This window comes from Pygocentrus nattereri, chromosome 9 (genome assembly GCF_015220715.1).
Source record: "Pygocentrus nattereri isolate fPygNat1 chromosome 9, fPygNat1.pri, whole genome shotgun sequence".
Taxonomy (NCBI): Eukaryota; Metazoa; Chordata; class Actinopteri; order Characiformes; family Serrasalmidae; genus Pygocentrus; species Pygocentrus nattereri.
In genome coordinates, this window is record NC_051219.1 from 29,284,169 (window position 1) to 29,304,651 (window position 20,483).

Below are 20,483 nucleotides of genomic sequence, written 5' to 3' on the forward strand. Positions count from 1 at the left end.
ACAATCAAAATCAAATGGACATCGCCAGCGCTGTCGTCATGACGTCATGCCCGGATGATATCACACGCGGAGATCACACGCTTATAATCTTATTTTAACCCAGAGGGTTTAATAAAATAAGCGTTCACCTTTCTTGTTCTCTCGTTCTAGCTGACGCGAAGAGCGTTCTACGCATGCGCGTTGCGATTGCCGCTTTTCCATCGACTGATTGCGTCATGGGTGGTCGTGACGACACGGCCGAAACTTTTTGGTACAAAGCCCTCCATGTTTTCGAGTGAAATCACACGAAAGCTTCACACCCACCGCACAGGGCTGCTATATATGAGGAAGGAGGACATGTAGAAGAGCCCTCAATGGGGTTTGTGAGGGAAGCCGTGCGGCAGAAGTTTGAGGCAGCGCAGACTGAAGCAGATGAGGCTGCCTTTAGAATAAAGGCTACTCCAGACAACAGTGGTCAACTTTAACCCCGCCGTCAGTGCCACCAATGCTGGTGCTTTGGCTGGTTTCTCGAGGCGTCGAGCTGAGCCTGCTTTACTAATGGGAACGTATGTCTTCTCTCCTCCGGGACGGAGCCCGATTTTAACCTCGTTAACCCTCTTTGGAGAGTCTGCGTTTGGGACGGAGCCGAAAAGCCTGCTCGCATGAGCTCCGGCCGGGAGAGGCACGATGATAAAGCCCAGAGTCGGTCGGATGTTTCTGGCCACATGCGTTTTTTCCTTCTTCATCCTGATCCTGTATTTCCAGAACAACGCGAGATCCGGTGAGTTCTGAAGTTTCATTTATTTTGCAGGGAAAAGTTAAATTATAAGAACTTATATGGTTGTTATACTGATTATATGGTTATTACTTATTGTAAGAACCTACCTATATAGTTCTGTATAGCACCAAAAACAAGGGTCCTTTCATTGTTTCAGGCTTGACATCACAGCAGAAGAACCCTTTAATGGTGTTATAGAACCATTTTCTAAAAGGTTCTAGTTATACAACACATTCTCCATCAATCTGAGGAACGGTGTCACCATGCAATGAACCATGTGAGCATAAGAGTGCAATATTAGTGCTCCAGTGGTTGTAGTGCTGAGCTGAATGTTGTCATACAGCTCTTTATTTTTAATGGTTACTGTGCAACATATTGTACTATGTACTGTGATATGTGGAAAAACTGGATCTGGAAATCTGGAAATCTGTAAGACGGCATTGCTTGAATGGCTTAATTTACTCGTGGCTCATGTTGGCCACGTTTGTCTGTCTGACCGTTGAGCAGTATGGATAAACTGAAGAAGTCTTGTTCGTTTCTTTCCAAAGATCATGTTTCCTAATAACCTGTTGGCCAAAGTGCAGACACACTCCAACTGTTGCTTTGTGGCAACATGTTGTTATGTCTCCAGTTTATTCTTACACACATCTTCACCTACACTGGCAGCTTAAAGGACGATTCCACTGATTTCCAACATTTATCTGTAATAATCTGTAAATTTGCCCCCACCTAGTGTAACTGAACAACTCAGATTTCATTACAGAGGAAGGGGCAGGAACCATGAGTTGTGATGTCACACTCGAAAAGATGATTCTTCAAGGGGTCTCCAATGAAGGCAGTCATTCTGTCACAACCGTTAGTTATATATAGCACCATTTCATGTTGGAAGGGTTCTTTGCATGGTGAAATGGTTCTTCACATTGATGGAGAATGTGTTGCATATGGTTCCATATTTCACCAAAAGGGTCCTTTTACTGTTACAAGCTTGACATCGTAACAGTTGAAGGTATATAGAACCACTATCAAAGCCATCAGAACCATCTTTTTAAGTGTTTACGGTGCAGATCTAGCATTTTCCACCATCCTAATTGATCAGTGAATCTATACATGTCTGCGTTAGGAACAAAACCTCATATCTCCATTTTTGTTGTTTTTCCATTTTTGACATCATTTGAAACTACATAATGTCCTTTACATTGTGTGTGAATCTCATGACATATGGACCAAAATAACCGTCCCCAAAAATCCAGTAACATTTCATTAATTGACTTACATTAAAAATAAATCATGTTCTTTCCATCTTTTTTTAAAATGACTATTTTGGAGATATGAGGGTTTCTGTTGTGACAGCAGTTTTACTGGGTTATATATAATCCTGGTAATGGTAAATGGTGGTAAAACTAAAAGGTATGTTTTGGGTACTACTTTTGGTTAATAAATAATGCTTTTGGTTCCTTAAAAACCATGTTTGAGGAAAGAGATTTGTGTGGGATGAAAGCTTGAAGAACCCCTTCACGAAATATAAAGGTTCTTTGCCAATTTAAGGTTTCTACCTAGAACCTTTACATGTACATTTGGAGGTTCTTTAAACTTTAAAAGGGTAATTCACACTCACACATCTCCTTTACAAAAACAGTTCTCTAAAGATCCATCTATTGGTTCTTTAAGGCATCTTCTGTGGCACTGCATAAAGATGTCTGGTTCTTATTAGCACTGCTGTGAACAATTCTGACTCAGTAATGAAGAATGTAGATCAAAGTGTTTTGCGTCAGACCACTCTTAATAACTTTGGCTGCATTTTAATTATGTAATTATGCAGAAAATTCAGAAAGTCGGTGGAATTTCCCTGTAAGTCTTGTTTTCTAGTAGAGATGACACCTAACCGGTACTGGATATCAGTATCAAATCAAGCTGGTATCACTGGAAAACGCTGGATCGGATGTTAGAGAGGGGAGAAAGAATGAATGTGATCCAATCCTGTAACAAATCTATCCTGAAACAGCACTCAGTGATGTAAGGTTGTCTGTGTAGTTTCAGTATGATAGGCTATTTTTAGGTACTCATCATAAGTGAGCTACGTTTATAAAAATAAATCATTTTAAAATGTAGTTTTTTTTTATAAAGGAATTTTATATGGGTGTTGGCCAGTCATTAAGAGTTTCAATGTGAGCGTCAGAAAACAAAAGGTAGCTTCGTACCATCTTTATTCTCTATGTGATTATGGCCATAAGAAATCCAGAAGTCGCTGCAAAAACAGGACAGCAGTCTGACAGGTACTCGATAAGGCACTTTGTAGCAGGAGTTATCCAAGCAGTTCTTCAGGGTTTGGTGATTTCCAATCTCTAACACAGTGAATTAGCCACTGAGCAGAGGCAGGTCAGTTAGAGCAGGAAAACTGCCAACATGTGCTGGAATCCAGCCATAAGGGAAAGTTGACCATGGTGAAATTTCTGATTTAAATGATTTCTGATTTTGCCAAGAAAAGCCTGACCGTTGTACAGTAACAATAATGCATCTGTAAGAAAAATAAATAAAGTCTTAACTCACTTTGCAGCTGAGGTGTCCAACTGTGGCCCTGGGGTCCTGCTCATTTTGGTGATTTCCTTTGCCCCTTGCTGTATAGCATTAATCAGAGTTGTGGCCTTTTTTCTACTTTTTACAATAATGTTATTGTTTTTTCTGTATTTTACAATAACATAGTTGGACGTTTTGTTCTGGATAGTTAGAACAAGGCAGCCCGACTCTAGTTGGAGGGTCTGAGTCCAACACAGTTTGGCAGTTTAATGCACTAATTTCCAGTTGATCTCAAGCAGTCTTCCTCTTAAAACATGCTTGATTAAACTCATCATTTCATTACTGACAACTACACAGTTTGAATATGTTCATGCAAGTTAAACCCTGTGAACGGTCAGCTTATTGTTAGGTTATTTAAGGGAAAGTACAGTATTTTTTTCACAATTCTTGTGAAATTTAGATGTTGAGATGTAAACAAAAGTAATTCACTATGAAGTGGTTCAGTTTAGAGAAACCTTCCTAAGAAGATTTCGTTGTGGTTTACTATTCAAAATGACTATTGAAACACTGGGTTTTTACATGTAATGGTGACGGTTATACGTAATATAGTGGTAAATCTGAAAAGGTAGATTTTTTATTTGGGGACTATTTTGCCTTAGAATGCAATGCATGTGTCTCTCCACCATGAATGGATTTCAAAATATAATGTTTTGGGCCAAAACCTGATCTCAGAGCTACTTTAAAACAATGTTACAGACATCAGATGGTATATCTGTTGCTAAGCTTTATGTATAGTAGCTTCAGATGTTTGGTTCCTATTATCACCACTGTTAACAGTTCTAATTTATTGTCTCTAGAATTAGTGATTAATGATTTCGTTGAGCTGAAATTTTGAAAAATCTGTGGAGTCTCCCTTCAGGATTCAAGCCTGTTACACATTTCTAGGTAACTACAATGAAGCTGCTATATATGTTGCTTAGTTGTGAGGGTGAGGAACTGAAGTCTGGGCCACACGCTCTTCCCTAACTAGGGGTCAAGCCAAGATAATAAGCCAAGCTAATTATGTTACATAATTAACACCAGAAGTGAAAGTAAATCAGCCTTAAGTTGTTCCACAGCGTGTATGTAGTGTCTGAATCTTGTGTAAAGCAACCGCTAGGACAAACTAGTTGTCAGAACTCTGCAAAATCAAATGTGGAACAAAGGCAGAAGAAAGAAAGTGACTCTGGCATGTTTGGAAAGCCCCCCGCTGGGAGATCATGGTGAATTCCTAAAGCCTTTAAAGTGAGTTTTCCCCTGCTGCCAGTGACTGGCTTGGAGAGGAGCGTGGATTAGCCTGAGGGTGGTAGTGTTTGAGAGATGAGGACAGAGCAAGCAGAACATGTAGAGAGAGGGGCTGTGACTTTGACCTTTTCTGTTGAGCCATGCCCAGAGTGTGTTTGACAACATGAGTGTAGTTTTTGTGCTCGAGTGGTTGTAGTGCTGAGCTGAATCCAGTCATAAAGCTCTTTATGTTTAATGTTCATCCATCCATCCATCCATCCATCCATCCATCCATCCATTTTCTAAGCCGCTTCTCCGTCAGGGTCGCGGGGGGGTGCTGGAGCCTATCCCAGCAGTCTTCGGGCGGAAGGCAGGATACACCCTGGACAGGTCGCCAGTCCATCGCAGGGCAGTTTAATGTTCACTATGAAACATATTTTATTATGTATTGTAATGTACGGACAAACTGGATCTGGAAAAGAGGAGAAGACATTGTCTTGTTGTACACAAGTCTGGTTCCATTGGCCTACATTAAAAATAAAGTAGGTTTTTTGCTTTTCCTGTAAAGTTGTCATTTTGGAGTTACAAGTTTTTTTTTCCAAAAACAGCGATATGGGGAAACTGGATCTGGAAAAGAGGGAAACTGATTGTCTTGTTTTACGCAGACTCTTTATTCTTTGATTGAGTAGGACGGCTTTGCTTGAATGGCTTAATTTCTCGTGGCTCATGTTGGCCACGTATGTCCAACTGTCTGACCGTTGAGCAGTATGGATAAACTGAAGAGGTCTTGTTCGTTTCTTTCCAAAGATCATGTTTCCTAATAACCTGTTGGCCAAAATGCAGACACACTCCAACTGTTGCTTTGCGGCAACATGTTGTTATGTCTCCAGTTTATTCTTACACAAATCTTCACCTACACTGGCAGCTTAAAGGACGATTCCACCGATTTTTTTTTAACTTTTCTCTGTAATTTAATGGATGAAGCGTAAAAACAAAAAGAGGTTTGACGTGAAATCCACCAGTCTAGAGAAACTGAATGACTCCGATTTCATTACAGTATTAGGGACACAAACCATGGGTTGTGATTACACTTAAAAAGATGGTTCTTCTTGGTTTTTCAGGCAGAGGTTCTATTTACAGCTGTGAGGGTCATGATACATGATGTGTGTACAAGTCGTCCTCTCGGTTGAACATCTGGTATGTGACCCTGGCTGTTATATAAATCATGTAGAAAGGTCTCCTAAAAAAAGAAGGAAGGCAAGAAATAGCAACATGCCGCTTGTTTTAATACCATTTGTAACATTCAGTTGTTGACTTGGTGCCTACTTAAGGGCTGTTCCATTGCTATATTAGCATAAGATGAGTTTGTAAGATGAGTGCTCAGAAGAGTGAGGAACTGAGTGATCATAAACGTCAACAGGATCATTCTGGCCTGATGTGTTTTCCTTTTCAAGTGCAAAAACAATGTACAGAAGAAAGCTGTATATGAGCCACAGTGATAACATACTTTAAAATGGTTAATACTTCACAATATAGTGTTCTGTTCACTGTCCAATATGAGCTCAAAGTGTCAAACCACTCTGTGTTATGCATCAGTGCTGATACAACCATACATGACTGCTCTGCTATCTTGCTAATTAGCATAAAGTCTAGACAGCTAGCAAAAGCGAAAATAAAGGCAGTAAAATATGATTCTAAATCAAAGCATATAGCCAGACAAGGCAATAATACACACATTTAGGTACATTATGGCTACATTTACACAGCAGGTAAAAGGGGCCCAAATCTGATTTTCTTTGTTTGGCTGTTCCCAGTATCTTTTAAATGTGACCTGTATGCGACGTCAGTCTGGACGGCTCAACTCCCAAACTGACCCACATGCGCAAAAGAACAATGCCTTACGTTGCTCAGTCAAGAACTCAGACTTGAAAGATGTGTCTTCTGAGGATGTGAATGAATGATCTACTATTGCTTTCATATTTTCATCACCATAATGTAGATTTTGTATATCAGACCTAACTGCCGAGCTGGACCTTCATTATGTCCCTGTGACGTCAATATGTAAAGACATAGGACGTGATCTGAAATTCAACACCTCTGACCTTTAAATGACTATTTCAGGCTTTACAGGGCAACTCCAGACAGGGCACACACCGTATTTTAGCCTTCCTCCTGACTCAGCATTAATATTTATTTCAATTAAGGTGCCAAATTGATGTGCAAATGAGCCTCCAAACAATCACTGAATGTCTTACTTTGTTCTGTGAGCATGTTGACCAATTACAGCGGTTTCTGAATTTTTTAATTAATCCAAATAACCATGTGATCCAACAAATGTAAACCATTTTGGTCAGTGCAAGCTGGCCTCTAACCACATCACAAGCGTTCGCTGGTGTGGTTTTAATACAGTTATTGCAACGGGTGACATGATCACAGTGTGCAGCAGTATAATTGCAATGTGCTGTTTTGTCCGCATTGCATGCACTGCAACCTGCTGTCTTATAAAGGCACTAAACACTTGTTCCTTCAATTGTTGGTTTGTTACACAATGCAAACCAAAGAGACTGCAGAACTCTGCAAACTTTGTTCCAAGCTAATGATTTATTATTAGCATGACCCTTTTCCCCTGTGGTGCAGCCAAGAATACAAGGAAGACGTGCTTGTCAGACACTTGAAGGCAACTTTCTCTGGCGTGTTGGCCAGGCCCCTTCCTCTGTCTAGGTGTAAACAATTTGAACTGTGCTTGCTTGGACATGTCAGTACAGAGGAAATGCTTTATGGCACCGTGTTGTACAGAACAGTACACAATTCTAAGCACCACTTTAGCCGCATTGCCTGAAGAAGTAGCTCAAGAACACGCTCAAACAGTCATGTGACACTCTCTTTGCTTTGCTCATCAGGGGATCTGCTGCTTAAAAGGCCCTTTTCCTACATTTTTCTTGTGTTTTCTCCCCTGATGTTTGCGTGGTTTATGTACTAAGTACAGCCGTAATTGATTTCTACATGGCCTTTCCTTCAACAAGCTGTTTCTGTTGTTATGCTTTCGCTGTGGCCGCCCTGCCTTGTTCCTCAATCACGTTGTTCTTTTTGGACAACGTGTGAGATAAGAGTGAGCAGTGTAATCAAGCAAACAATGCACTTGCTAAGGAGAACTAGCAGCTATTCAGAATCACATTTAATTCACCAAAGGGGTTAAAGGAGCCTCACATGGGTCAAGTCTCTTTATTTAGTTTGTTGTATTGGCTTTTTGGCACTGTGTATGCATCCCTTTGCTAGCATTCTGCTTCATGGCAGTTAAACAAAGAAACTGAGCTTCCTCTCTCAGAGCTTCAGTAATTGAAATAAGCACAGAATTTTACTTTTTTGTTCTCTAAACCTTGTCCAGTGTGGTTGTTTCAGTGTCTGCTGTTTGCCCATCAAGTTTAAAGTATCAGTTTGCACATGTAAAAGTTTGAGGTCATGTGAAAGGAGTCTGTTCATCTTAAGAAGATAGGAGACAGCCTGTATTTTCTGGATGAGTGCTTATGAGCTGGTTCAGGAGCGTGATCTGTTGAAACTGTAGTCAGATAACGGCCACATTTAAAAGGTAATGTTAACTTGTCTTTTAAAGGCCAGTAAATGGATGTGGGCCACTTTATCTGCAGGCTGAATGTAACATAATTCTTAATTAAAAATAACAATTATATAGCAGTACTGGTATTTGAACATATGCCTCTCCTGCCTGATGTGGGACTTTCTCTGTGAGGCTTGGGGTCCTTTGCCTGTTAAAGTCTACGGTGTGCATTTAGACTAAAAGCCAGGCTGACTCTGCTGCATTCATTATGAGCTCACCTTGTGAACAATGACAGAAATCCAAATTGGCAAAATCAAGTGTTCTGATGACCGGTGGGAATACTGGACGGTACTTTGGTCCCTGGAACAAAGCTCAGTAAGTAAGAAGCTGCAAGTTATTGAGTACATGCACTTACTAATCCAGTAACTGCAGAAAATCAGATTTGGTCTGTAATCAGATCAACGCTTTTGCATCCACTTGAGTAATGAGATAATGTAGACCTGGAGTTTTCACATGAGTCAGACAGTAATCGGATTTCTGCTCTGCATCTGGCCAATAAACGTAAATGAAATGTAAAACTCAAACTTCATGCTGTAGCTTTTTTTTTACAAAAACATCACACCACTTTACCTGAAAATATGAACATCATATAGAAGATGACCAATATTTAAATCTTTCATTACGTTTAGCATGTCTTTGGTTTCAGTGTTGCTCAAAAAGTGGTTTGCTGCCATCTCTCAGCAACACTGCCTGCTTATTCCCAGTACCACCATCTGTTTTCGCACAGGCGATAACTGAGGAATCTGAAAGAAATCAGAGTAAGAGGTTAAATGCACTGAGAAACCTGATTACTGTGCTACTGAGCTCTCTTGGATCTCTAATGGATTTCTTAGTCAGATTTCTAGACCTTCTCCAATCTAAGAAGTCAGAGTGTGCTGTTTACATGACCATTTTGAATAATCAGAGAACTGCAGAAATCAGATTATGATCGAAATATTGAGTGCATGTAAACACTTTCAGCCGTAACATTTTCTGTACAATTGAAATGTAATGTTTGAGAAATAAGATCTAGTGGAGATCTGATGTTTATATGGAACAGCAGTGTGAGAAACACTTCAGGCCTTTTGTCTGTGCCTGTTGGTCTAAAATGTGCTGTCCTGTAGCAAAGCTTGCCTCAGCGAAACCCTCACTACCCCTTATATCCAGTTAGTAACCACAATAAGTAATTTCAACATAAGGTGTAACATCTGCTCGTGTTTGGACTGAAAGACAGACTGTCTGCAGTAAGACATAAATACATTGCCACATAAAGCAATTGTGCAATATGTTAGTAAACGTCTGACTCTCGTTATATAGTATGTTCTTTAGGCTTGGTCGTCTTTCTTGTCATGTTAAGAAAAAGATGAGAATCATTTCTTTTTGTGTTTTTATTTCCATTTGTTTCATTTAAAAATTTTCACAGGCTGTGAAACCTGTACACAAAATAGCAGAGTAGCAGAGGGAGGGCGGCTCTTGTGGTTGTCATTCTTTCCTCTTCACTTTACTGATATGAATCTTTTTCACTTTGAGAGACTCGACAGAACAGAACATGAGGCATGCAGAAGACGTGCTACAACCAATAAAAATTTCATATAGATCATAAAGAACATATGTACCCCTCTCCTACATCTCTCTCTCAGACACATGCACACGTACGAGCTCAGAAACTAAAAAAACCCCACAAGTTCATAAAATCCATATGGGACACATGAGAGTGCATTCTTCTTTCTTTCTTAAGCGTTCTCTGTCTCTCTCCGTAGTATGAATATGCATTCTGATTCATTCTGATATTAATAGCCTTTATATCCAGCCTCTACATTCAGTAAATATTATTTTGATGTTAATGAATGGATAGTGGATCAACTGCAGAGAAGAAAAATGAAACAACAAAAAGGGAAAAAATAATAATTTGGCCCAAATCGGTAAATAACTGTAGGGTTACTTTTTGGATGATAACACTAATATTAGGAGTCTAAAATTTGAATTGAAACAAGCTTTTTTCACCCATATGTCTCACTTGGGAGCTTTATTTTTTTTTAAATTTAGACCAAGAAGAACCAAACAGAGAAAAAAAGGAGCTTAATGAACTTCACTTCCTGTGCTAAGAGATGCTCAATATACAGGGTGATTCAAAAAGATTTGTTTGATTTCAAAGTGGCATATTTTTACAACTGTGAGGCGCCTAGGAACCAATCACATACCAATTGAAAGAGAGGGTCATAGAGTTTCTGTCATTGGAGGATGGCTCCCTTCAGTCTGCGAGGAGATGTGACCCCTGAGCAGGAAGCTCTTTGCGTTCTCCACTTCAGTAAGAATGAATTCATCTTAACTCTGCAATGATTTACCAGTGAAATAATTCATTTGAAATCAAATGAATCTTTTTGAATCACCCTGTACTAACAAGTTCTATATGGAACTCTGTACTGTACTGGAATATGTTATTTTTATTTATTTATTTTTTTCTAAGGCTGTTTTGCTACTTTTGCCGCAGTCATTATTTAATTTGTCTATTTATTTTGTCTGGATATTTGTGTGAATGAGGTGAGCAGTGTGTTGGTCTGAACCAGTAAAGTGAGCATGGTGTTTCCTCACAGGCGGTAAATTTACACTTCTGACTAAGCAGAGTTGAGGTTTAGGTTTGGAACATGGGGACCACATCTCAGTATGACTGTGTCCTTTCATGCGCTCATTACCTGGAATTGGACGTGTAGTTCCCATGCCAAGCCATTCAGTTGCAGGCAACACCTTTGGCTGAAAAACGACTCGCTGAAACTAAGTGTGTTTTTACAGAGGCGCACAGTCACTTCTTCACAGTGACCTGCTGACTAAGCTACTTTTAAGGCTCAAAAAGTCTAGTCTGTTTAGCTGAACTTCAGTTCTCTTTATGCATTGTTCCATTGAGGCTGTAGGCGTATTTAACAAATACCCACTACACATTTTTAGTCTGCACTTTTCAGCATTTAAATATGGCTGAATCTTCTTCTTCTTCTTTCGACTGCTCCCTTTAGGGGTCGCCACAGTGGATCATCTGCCTCCATCTTGCCCTATCCATTGCCTCCTCTACTTTTACACCAACCATCTCCATGTCCACCTTCACTACATCCATAAACCTTCTCTGAGGTCTACCTCTTCTCCCTCTCCCCGGCAGCTCCATCTCCAACATTCGTTTACCAATATATCCACTATTCCTCCTCAACACATGTCCAAACCATCTCAACCTGGCCTCTCTGGCTTTATCTCCAAACTGCTCCACCTTCACTGTCCCTCTGATCTGCTCATTTCTAATCTTGTCCATCCTTGTCACTCCCAACGAAAATCTCAGCATCTTCATCTCCGCCACCTCCAGCTCAGCCTCCTGTCTTTTAGACAGAGCCACAGTCTCCAAACCATACATCATAGCAGGACGCACTACTGTCTTGTAAACCTTCCCTTTCACTCTTGCTGCTATCCTTCTGTCACACATCAGCCCTGACACCCGTCTCCACCCACTCCACCCTGCCTGCACCCTCTTCTTCACCTGAATATTAATATGGCTGAATGATAGTCTTAAAAGGGGCATATGCGACGTTTCCTATTTTATTTTTTAACATACATACTGCTCATGAGGTTTGTGTCAGACTTGCAGCTTAATTTTTTTCTACTTGTTATTGTCTTTGTTTTTTTCTAGATCTGTCTTTTATCTATCTATTTATGATCTTATTATAGAGGTTTTTATCTATTGTGTGTGTTAAGGCTTGGAAAATCCATGTTTTCAATTATCTTTCTATTAATTTTAGTCCAGCTTTGCATTGTGAAACTTTAACAGAGCTTTAGTTGCTAAATTGCTGTAGAGTTGTATAAAATGAAGGATCTTGCAACTCATTTGAAACTCAGCCACAATAATTATGTGTCTCAACTTCATGGAACAAGTTTCATGAAACAGCCAATCATAACACAGATAACGCAGTATGTGATCAAATCAAACAACATTATTTCAAACAACTCATTTTGTACATTTCATGTACAAAAAACTAACAGTTGAAATGCTGCAAATAATGCATTATATGGACCAGGCGGACTTTACATACTGCATCAAATGCTTATTAAAAAAAAATCCCTAAAAGTGATTGAAATTAGAATGACATGATGTGCCCTGTAACAGAAAGTGCAGACATCACTGCAAAACTGCAGTGAAATTCCAGCATGCACTATCCTGGACCTCCCTTGACCTCCCACATGCTGCAGTAACTGTAGCAGAACACTGCCAAAAGCACATGTTGCAGACTGACCCAGACTTCAGCTCTGGTAAAGTCGTTTATGGGTTGGTAAGTGGTTTGCTGTTTGTGGTGTTCGGAAGGATCGCGTCACAGAACAGATGAGTCTTAATAAAACGGCAGGTTTTCGACACGTCAGCTTGTTGCTTAGCAGTTACAATCAGACAGATGATCTAAAGGAAAGCATGGCAACTGTTATCTGAAGCCTCAGATCACTCTTTAGTCTTTGATCCTCACAACCACAAAATTTGACATAATTATCCCTTTAATTCAAAACCATCAGACTTGGGCTTAACCACTTAAACTCTTAAGCTGTGTTCACATCATTGTGGATAATGTGCGCTGCGCACTTCTTTGTAAAGCAGCAGCATTTAAGAAATCCAGCACTCATTGCTGCATTCGGTAGAACGATCCATGTAGACACACTTATAACGAAAAACATCACCTAAATTACGTATTAATGCAAAGAGATTTAAAAAATGTTAAAAAGTGTGGAATTCAGTACTGACAAGTGGACCAAACATTAGCTTGTATATGACGTAAATAAATTAAGATCATATTAAACATAGTCTACATGAGAAACCAGTTGTGGTTTAAGAACTATATATACATAGTGAGATTTTTCTGTATTTCTGCATAAAGTTGACCAAAACCCGTCCCAAAAATAGATAAATAGAACCAAATGAAACAAATGAGACACAAATATTGTACTTATATATCAGGTACCATACTGTGCAAAAGTTGTAGGCATCTTTTTAAACAATTTACCTCAGCAGTGAGTTTATCACAATATACATTAGAATAAAGTCATATTCATAATTCAAATAAACATAAAAACAGTAAAAAGTAACAAGAATTTCTTGGGTCCATATTTTTCATTGACATCTTCACAACCACCACAGAGACTTGTTAATATCATCAATTACATCATGAGCACAGTTTAATGAAGCACTGATTGGTCAAACCAGGAGCTGCTTTTTAACTACATATAATACTGGGCTTCCTTTGAAAGTTTTAAAGTGGTTAAACAAACACACTAACATCCAGAAAATCACTATTTATTGCATATATATTATTAATTAATGTACTTTAAATTTAGTTTATTCAAATATTAACCATTTTTTTGTCTGCAAATAAATCCATACTACACAAATAAATTGATTTTGAAAATGTGTCTTGGGTGCTTAAGTACTTGCCCGGTACTGTATATGAAGTGACTGGAATATACAGTGACGGTCTACTCAAGTTCTATATTCTATATTCTGTAAGTTCATAGCTACCACTTATTACTCGCACTTAAATGAACTTAAATGACTCAGTAGCTCTCAGAAGCCATCACTGTCCAAGTTCTCTATACATTTGCACTCTAACATGGGTGCGATTTCCTCGAAAGCATCACCCTTTGGATGTTTGCTTTTGATATGGTACTTTGTTGCGAAAATGTGGTCCCACACACCACTGTTTTTACCTGCATGTCATTTTTTTAGTCAGCCTATCTAGCAGAACCAGTTGTGTGTCCTGCATATAATCCAAAAACCTTCATTAAATGGAATAATGGAATTGCTTGCTTTCCTTTTTTTTCTCCCTTGCATTTACAGATTCCTAAACTTCCACAGTAGTTACTGAATAATTCATAGCTGAATTATTCAGAATAGTTATTGAATGAATTTACAGTAGTTCTTATATAGTAAGTCTTAAGATGATTGAAAAATGAGTTTGATGGTTCTTTCCGAGGAGCACATGCATTCATGGAAAGTTTAGGAGGATGTAGTTTGATGCAGTCATTTTCCTTCACCTCGTTTAATTCCTGATGCCTGCTGCTCTCCTCACTGAATTAGACTTAAGTGGTTGCTATAACTCTAGATAGGCCAGTGCATTATGAGTCACAGTGGAATGAAATTGGATCATATAGCCTTTGAAACGCAATCAGAGAGATGACTGGATGGAAATCCATGCAAAACAGTCTGAGGACCAACTGACTCAGCATTTCCATAGAATAAATCTTGGACTATGCTCTCTTTAGACCCAGTGGAGATGTCAAGTTTGCCAAGCACACACTAGTGTTGCACAGTGTATTGATAGTTCAGGGCTACAATATGGTAAACTATTCAGGGTTGTAACTTTATGTATTTCAGGTTCTTTATTTAAATCATTTAACCCTTCATTAAAGTTAACATATTACATACTGTAATGTACTGTAAGTTAACTGTATTTGTCTGCATTTCATGAAGACATTAACCCACCTGCAGCCTTGTGTTCCAGTGATTTCACCAAAGCTAAACCATCTTGACGTTGTATTCAACCTGTATAAGAATCAAAATGCTGACTTGGAAAGGCAAAGATACATTAACTAGTATAGAGAGATTTTCGGAGGCAAAGCCGAAACAGAGTGTTATGAGAAAAAAAAACGGCAAGATGGCTGTGCAAGTGACCAAAGTAACCCACAAATGTGATTATATTCCCTGTTAAAAAGTGATGATAAACACTGTATTATTTTAGTTTAACGTCGTTTCAATGTTTTATGGTTTGTAGCATAAACAAATCACTAATGGTATGCTAATGTCTCGGTAGCTAGCTAGCTAAATTTCCCATTCCACCTTAAATAATCCAGCAGTTACAATCTGGCACTTCAGGTGTCAGAACTGCTGTTCCATTTAAAATGGAACAAGATATTTCGAACAAAAAGCTTGTGAATGGCTGACTTCAGCTTCATATCACCAAAGAATTAGGGGTGGGCGATAATAAATAATTGTCGTGAATTCCAGCGTGGTACCGTAATAGGACGCCACCTGTTCAACAAGTCCAGTCGTGAAATTTCCTCACTACTAAATATTCTACAGTGAACTGTCAGTGGTATTATAACAAAGTGGAAGCGATTGGGAACGACAGCAACTCAGCCACGAAGTGGTGAGCCACATAAAATGACAGAGCGGGGTCAGCGGATGCTGAGGCACATAGTGCGCAGAGGTCTCAACTTTCTGCAGTCAGTCATTACAGACCTTCAAACTTCATGTGGCCTTCAGATTAGCTCAAGGACCGTCTGTAGAGAGCTTCATGGAATGGGTTTCCTTGGCCAAGCAGCTGCGTTCATGGACAATTTCATGTTCCCAACTTTATGGGAACAGTTTGGAGATGGCCCCTTCCTGTTCCAACATGACTGTGCACAAAGCAAGGTCCATAAAGACATGGATGAGCGAGTTTGGTGTGGAAGAACTTGACTGGCCTGCACAGAGTCCTGACCTCAACCCGATAGAACACCTTTGGGATGAATTAGAGCGGAGAGCCTTCTCGTCAAACATCAGTGTCTGACCTCACAAATGCACTTCTGGAAGAATGGTCCAAATTCCCATAAACTCCTAACCCTTGTGGAAAGCCTTCCCAGAGTTGAAGCTGTTATAGCTGTTTAGGGTGGGCCGACATCATATTGAACCCTATGCATTAAGAACGGGATGTCACTCAAGTAAGTGTATGATTTCCTAAACTTAGACCAGCAGTGAGGTAGCAGACCTGCAGACCTGCAGGGTCGCCTACAGGACACTGCTAGTAGCCTGTTAATGAAGTAATGTTCCTTTTTTACTTGAGGGTTGTCCCATTTCATAACTCTGTTCCAAGGGGCAAGGTGACACTCGAAAACCAGGGGTAGAGGTAAAAATAAGAAATAGGATTGGGCCTAAGTCATTTAGAAGGGTTTAATGCGAAATAGTTTGTTGTAGATAAAATAACTGACTCTTTTCTTTACAGTGGTGGGTTCTTAACATGTATCCAAGAAGGTAAGGCCTCTCAGAAAAGTTGCAATGTCTACAACACAAATATAGTTCATTTATATACTATTCACATCACACATAGCTACATGTGTCCTCTGAGTTTTATATGTAATGTTGATAAGGATGAAATGGTGTTAAATCTGATCTAATCTGAAATCTGAGTCTGTTTTGGCTCATAATGTGAATGGATTTTTGAAAAGTATGTTTTAGACCAAAAGCTTATCTCAGAGCTATTATAAAACATTGCCTCAGGCATTAGGCAGCATAATCATAACTATTTCCTTTAAACGTTCTATGAGGGGGTGGGGGCTTTTCAGGTGTCTGGTTCCTGTCACCACCACTGTGAACAATTTCGAGCCAGTTTCTTGGTCTGGACCATTTCACATTAAACCACTCTAACACTAACATTTGAAGGGTTTGTGTTGAAAAGTGACTGAATTTGAAAACTGGACAGTAGATGAGTTTCTTTGTTTTATCCTTCAAGCGTTTTTGCTTAGTATTTTTTTTTCTCCCATTTGTTTCTGAAACCCACTCATCTTACCCCCGCTGGACAGGAAAGAGAGAAAAACACTGTCCTTTTGTTAAATGAGAGATTGATACCAAATTGGCACTGGTGATGATGAACAAGCATTGTGGCATGTTTGGCCTGGATTTCACAGTGGAGGCTTTGAGGAACAGTGTCACCACCATTTCTATTACATCAGCAGGCAGTTCTCTATGAACACATGATATGAAGATTATTACCATTTGGACTGGGAGAGAAGGTACAGACTGAACTGTAGACAGAGCAGGCTGTGCTGATTTAGAGCTGAAGTAATGCTATCCAGATCTCTTGATTTAAGAACAGTCCACTGTGTGTTGAATGATGTGTAACACTAAAGCCGCTTTCATACCGCACCACTTGTCACAGAGTTCTAGGGTGACATTAGAATGATGCGAAACATTCAGACTCACCTTTCCCCTGATTCTCCACAGAAACTCCCCAAATACTCCTCTGTATCTTCAGAACATTGGGAGGATAGGTTTTTATGAAGTTATTAACATTTTTAAAGCTGGGAATAAATCCAAGGTCTCATTTTCAGTGTGGCTTTTTTAAAGGAATACTTTGGAGAAAAGTGTCCATGATTGTCCACTTACCCCAAATGTAATTGATCAGCAAAGACTTCTTTATTTTACAACCGGACCTGCTAGGCTAACGTTGTTAACAAACACTGGAAGACAGTAGTCACCCAAATTGTTTCCACAAACACGTGCCAAAATCTTTGTTTGTTTTAAATGATGTTCATATACTTGGTTAAAGGAGGTTTGTAAAATGGCATGAATAGACCTTATTTACACATTTAAGCTGAAATGGGAACTACATTATCATCCACATAACTTCCAGCCTTCCAGTACTATTCCAACTTGAACCTCTCAGAAGACGTAGTGCAGGAGTGTTTTGGTAAAATGTCACTATGTGGGTACACAGTGTTGGCACTAGAGGTGGGTAATCCAGGTGCAAAGAGTAAAAACCCTCCCCAGGATTTTGTTCCAACTGCTTGACTTCTCTAATTTGCTCAAACCAGCAGCAAAGGTGTTCAGGCAGTTGGTCAAAATCCTGGAGAGGTTTTTTACTTTTTGGACCTGGACTACCCACCTCTAGTTAGCACAATGCCTTACAGTAAAGGCCATTGCACACCGGGCATGCTGCATTGTATCATGCAGTGTCCAAAAAATCTAAACCATGATTTTTAATGGAAGTGCATGCACCGACACTCCAATTCTGAGCACCTCTGGGCACCATGTTGTGACATGCCATGCAGAATTTTGCCTTAACTAGATTCAATTAAATTTAGGCCACATTGAGACCACAGAAAGCCACAATACATCACACTAACCCCCAGCTGCTCCTTGGGCGCTGCGGATTGGGCTGCCCACCGCTCCAGGCAAGTGTGTGTGTGCTCACTAGACTGTATGTGGTGTTTCACTTCACAGATGAGTTAAATGCGGAGGTGAAATTTCCCCATTGTGGGACTAATAAGGGTCACTTATTCTTAATCTTAATGTGGCTTGAAACTTATGTAACGCTATGTGATGCTGCATGGCACGTTGTGTGCGGTGGCTTTAAGAGCATTAGAAGCTGCGTAATGATAAACCTACGAAAATGAGGAGCAGACTCTGTTTTAGTCGACATCGCCTGTCACAAGTGCCCCACCAGCTTTCTTTCAAATACTTCTCTGGGTCTGGGAGTCACTGGAGGGTTCAACATCCAACTGATGCTTGTCTTCATGTATATATTTAGGTTCAGACATGTATGGTAGACACTGTGATCTGCAAATTTGTAATGAGTTCACTTGCTTGGCTTCTCTATGTTACTCTACAGTGTACCAGCGAGTTCTCTTCACCCCGTCTTTGGTGATCTTGTGCAGAATGATACCGAATTGTGCTCAGGAAATGCCTTTCCTTTTTAAGCCACAAATTTTTTCAGTTTTATTGTTCATAGTGAGTCATATTGTGTTCTAAACTACAGGCCGTGGATGTGGTTTGAGCTGGGTGAGTGAAGTTTTGGTCTGCATTTATGGAAAAGATTTGGATGACTATAGATTTTCAGTGTTTGTTAGCAGCGTTAGCCTAGCAGCTCCAGTTCAAACTAAAGAAGCAAAATTTGGACACTAGTCTTTTAAAACAAAAGTAAATTCATGTTACAACCACACATAAGACTTTTAAATAAATAAATCAATAAGCTGTCACTTTCCTCAATTTTGTCGCTGACCATCTGACGCCACAGGACTCAAGAATTTTGGAAAAGGCCTCAGATCATTCCAGAGCTCGCTCGGAACGCTAACCGTTGACTTGCACACTACCATCGCCTGCAGTTTCCTAGATTATTAAAATTGGTCAGAATTGGCTAAATCAGGCTGAAAATCATGTATTGCAGGCCCAGCTTTAAATTCATCAAAAATCTGCAAGCTGATACTGCTTCATACTGATTTAACATCATAAGCCTGTCAACCTCAACAATGTACTGTACGTAAACCCCAAGTTCAATGAAATGTGGTGTGAAAACTTTAACAGGAATTTTTTTTCATATCTGAATGACCTAGAGACCTCGTAACTCAAAAGATCCAGTGATAGATGCGGCGGTGAGGTTGATGTGCATAGGACATAAACAATCTTAACTTTTCAGACATTTTTACTTATCACAGAATATGACAGCAGTCCTTCCGCCCGATGACCGCTGGGATAGGTTCCAGCACCCCCACGCGACCCTGAGAGAGAAGTGGCTTAGAAAATGGGTGGATGGATGGATGACTGCAGTGATTCTGAAAAACATCATTCATTTTTTCTGTAGAGAAAACCCGAGCTTCTTATTTGGGCATGATGCCAACTACAAAGAGACTTAGGATTTCTGTGCTCTGTAAATGAAGTATGTAGCAAAACAACAGTAACTCTAGACTTCTAAGGTTTAAGGTGAAATTAAGGCTGTTATCTGCTTCAGAAGGAGAACAGATCTAGAGAAGTTATTAATCATTCCGTTTTCGATTCTTCAGCTCTTATCAACGTTTCATTTTCTGATCTTAAGCCTGATGGATTTAAGAGCTGAGTTACAGTAAAGCTTTTGATGACTTCATTTTCCAGGAAAGCACGGAAGAACACTATATTTAATGCATGTATGTGGGCTGTGCACTCCTGCCTGATTACTGCAAACCTCAAACAAGCAGCTTTCCGTTCTGTCTAGGTCATTGATGTCTGAATCAGTCTGGTTTCCTTAAGAAGTTCGGTACACAGTTTCAGTACGTCAGCTATGTACAGGAAGTGTGAACACTACGCGCTTCCTTTATTGCTTTTTCTAGGGCTGCCCCCTGAGAGTTGACGATTCTAATCATCAGGCAGTTGACTGGGATTCTTCCAGTTGAGCAGTTTTTATTTGTTGTTGTTTTTTTATTGTTTTGTTTTGTTTTTTGGTGAGTCAGTGTTCATTACAATACCAAGATAAAACAGATAGAAGCTACAAAAATACACAAGGATACCATTTCAATGAGAAATTATAAGTAAACAGAATCATAAGTATATTTTTATATTACATTTACGGCATTTGGCTGACGCTTTTATCCAGAGCGACTTACAATTTTTATCATTTTTTTATATAGGTAGGCCAAGTCTTGCCCAAGGACTCTTATTGGTATAGTGTAGGGTGTTTGCCCAGGTGGGGGATTGAACCCCAGTCTAGAGCATAGAAGGCAGAGGTGTTAACCACTACACTATCCTAACCACCAACATTCTAGCTTTTTAAAATTTTATATTCTGGCACTTGTTCAAAAAATCTGTGTGATATGCACTCATGGTTAACTGATCAGAGA

The 20,483-nt window shown here is 39.6% G+C and overlaps 1 protein-coding gene across 1 annotated transcript in view; it reads left to right on the forward strand.

The window, feature by feature from the left end:
• The first annotated feature begins 235 nt into the window (after positions 1-235).
• Positions 236-20,483, forward strand: part of si:ch211-236h17.3 (carbohydrate sulfotransferase 11) — a 37,511-nt gene continuing 17,263 nt past the window's right edge. Inside the window, exon 1 of the mRNA XM_017706757.2 lies at positions 236-760. Coding sequence (XP_017562246.1) covers positions 667-760 — 94 coding nt within the window. The 5' untranslated portion in view covers positions 236-666. The remainder of the gene's footprint in view (positions 761-20,483) is intronic.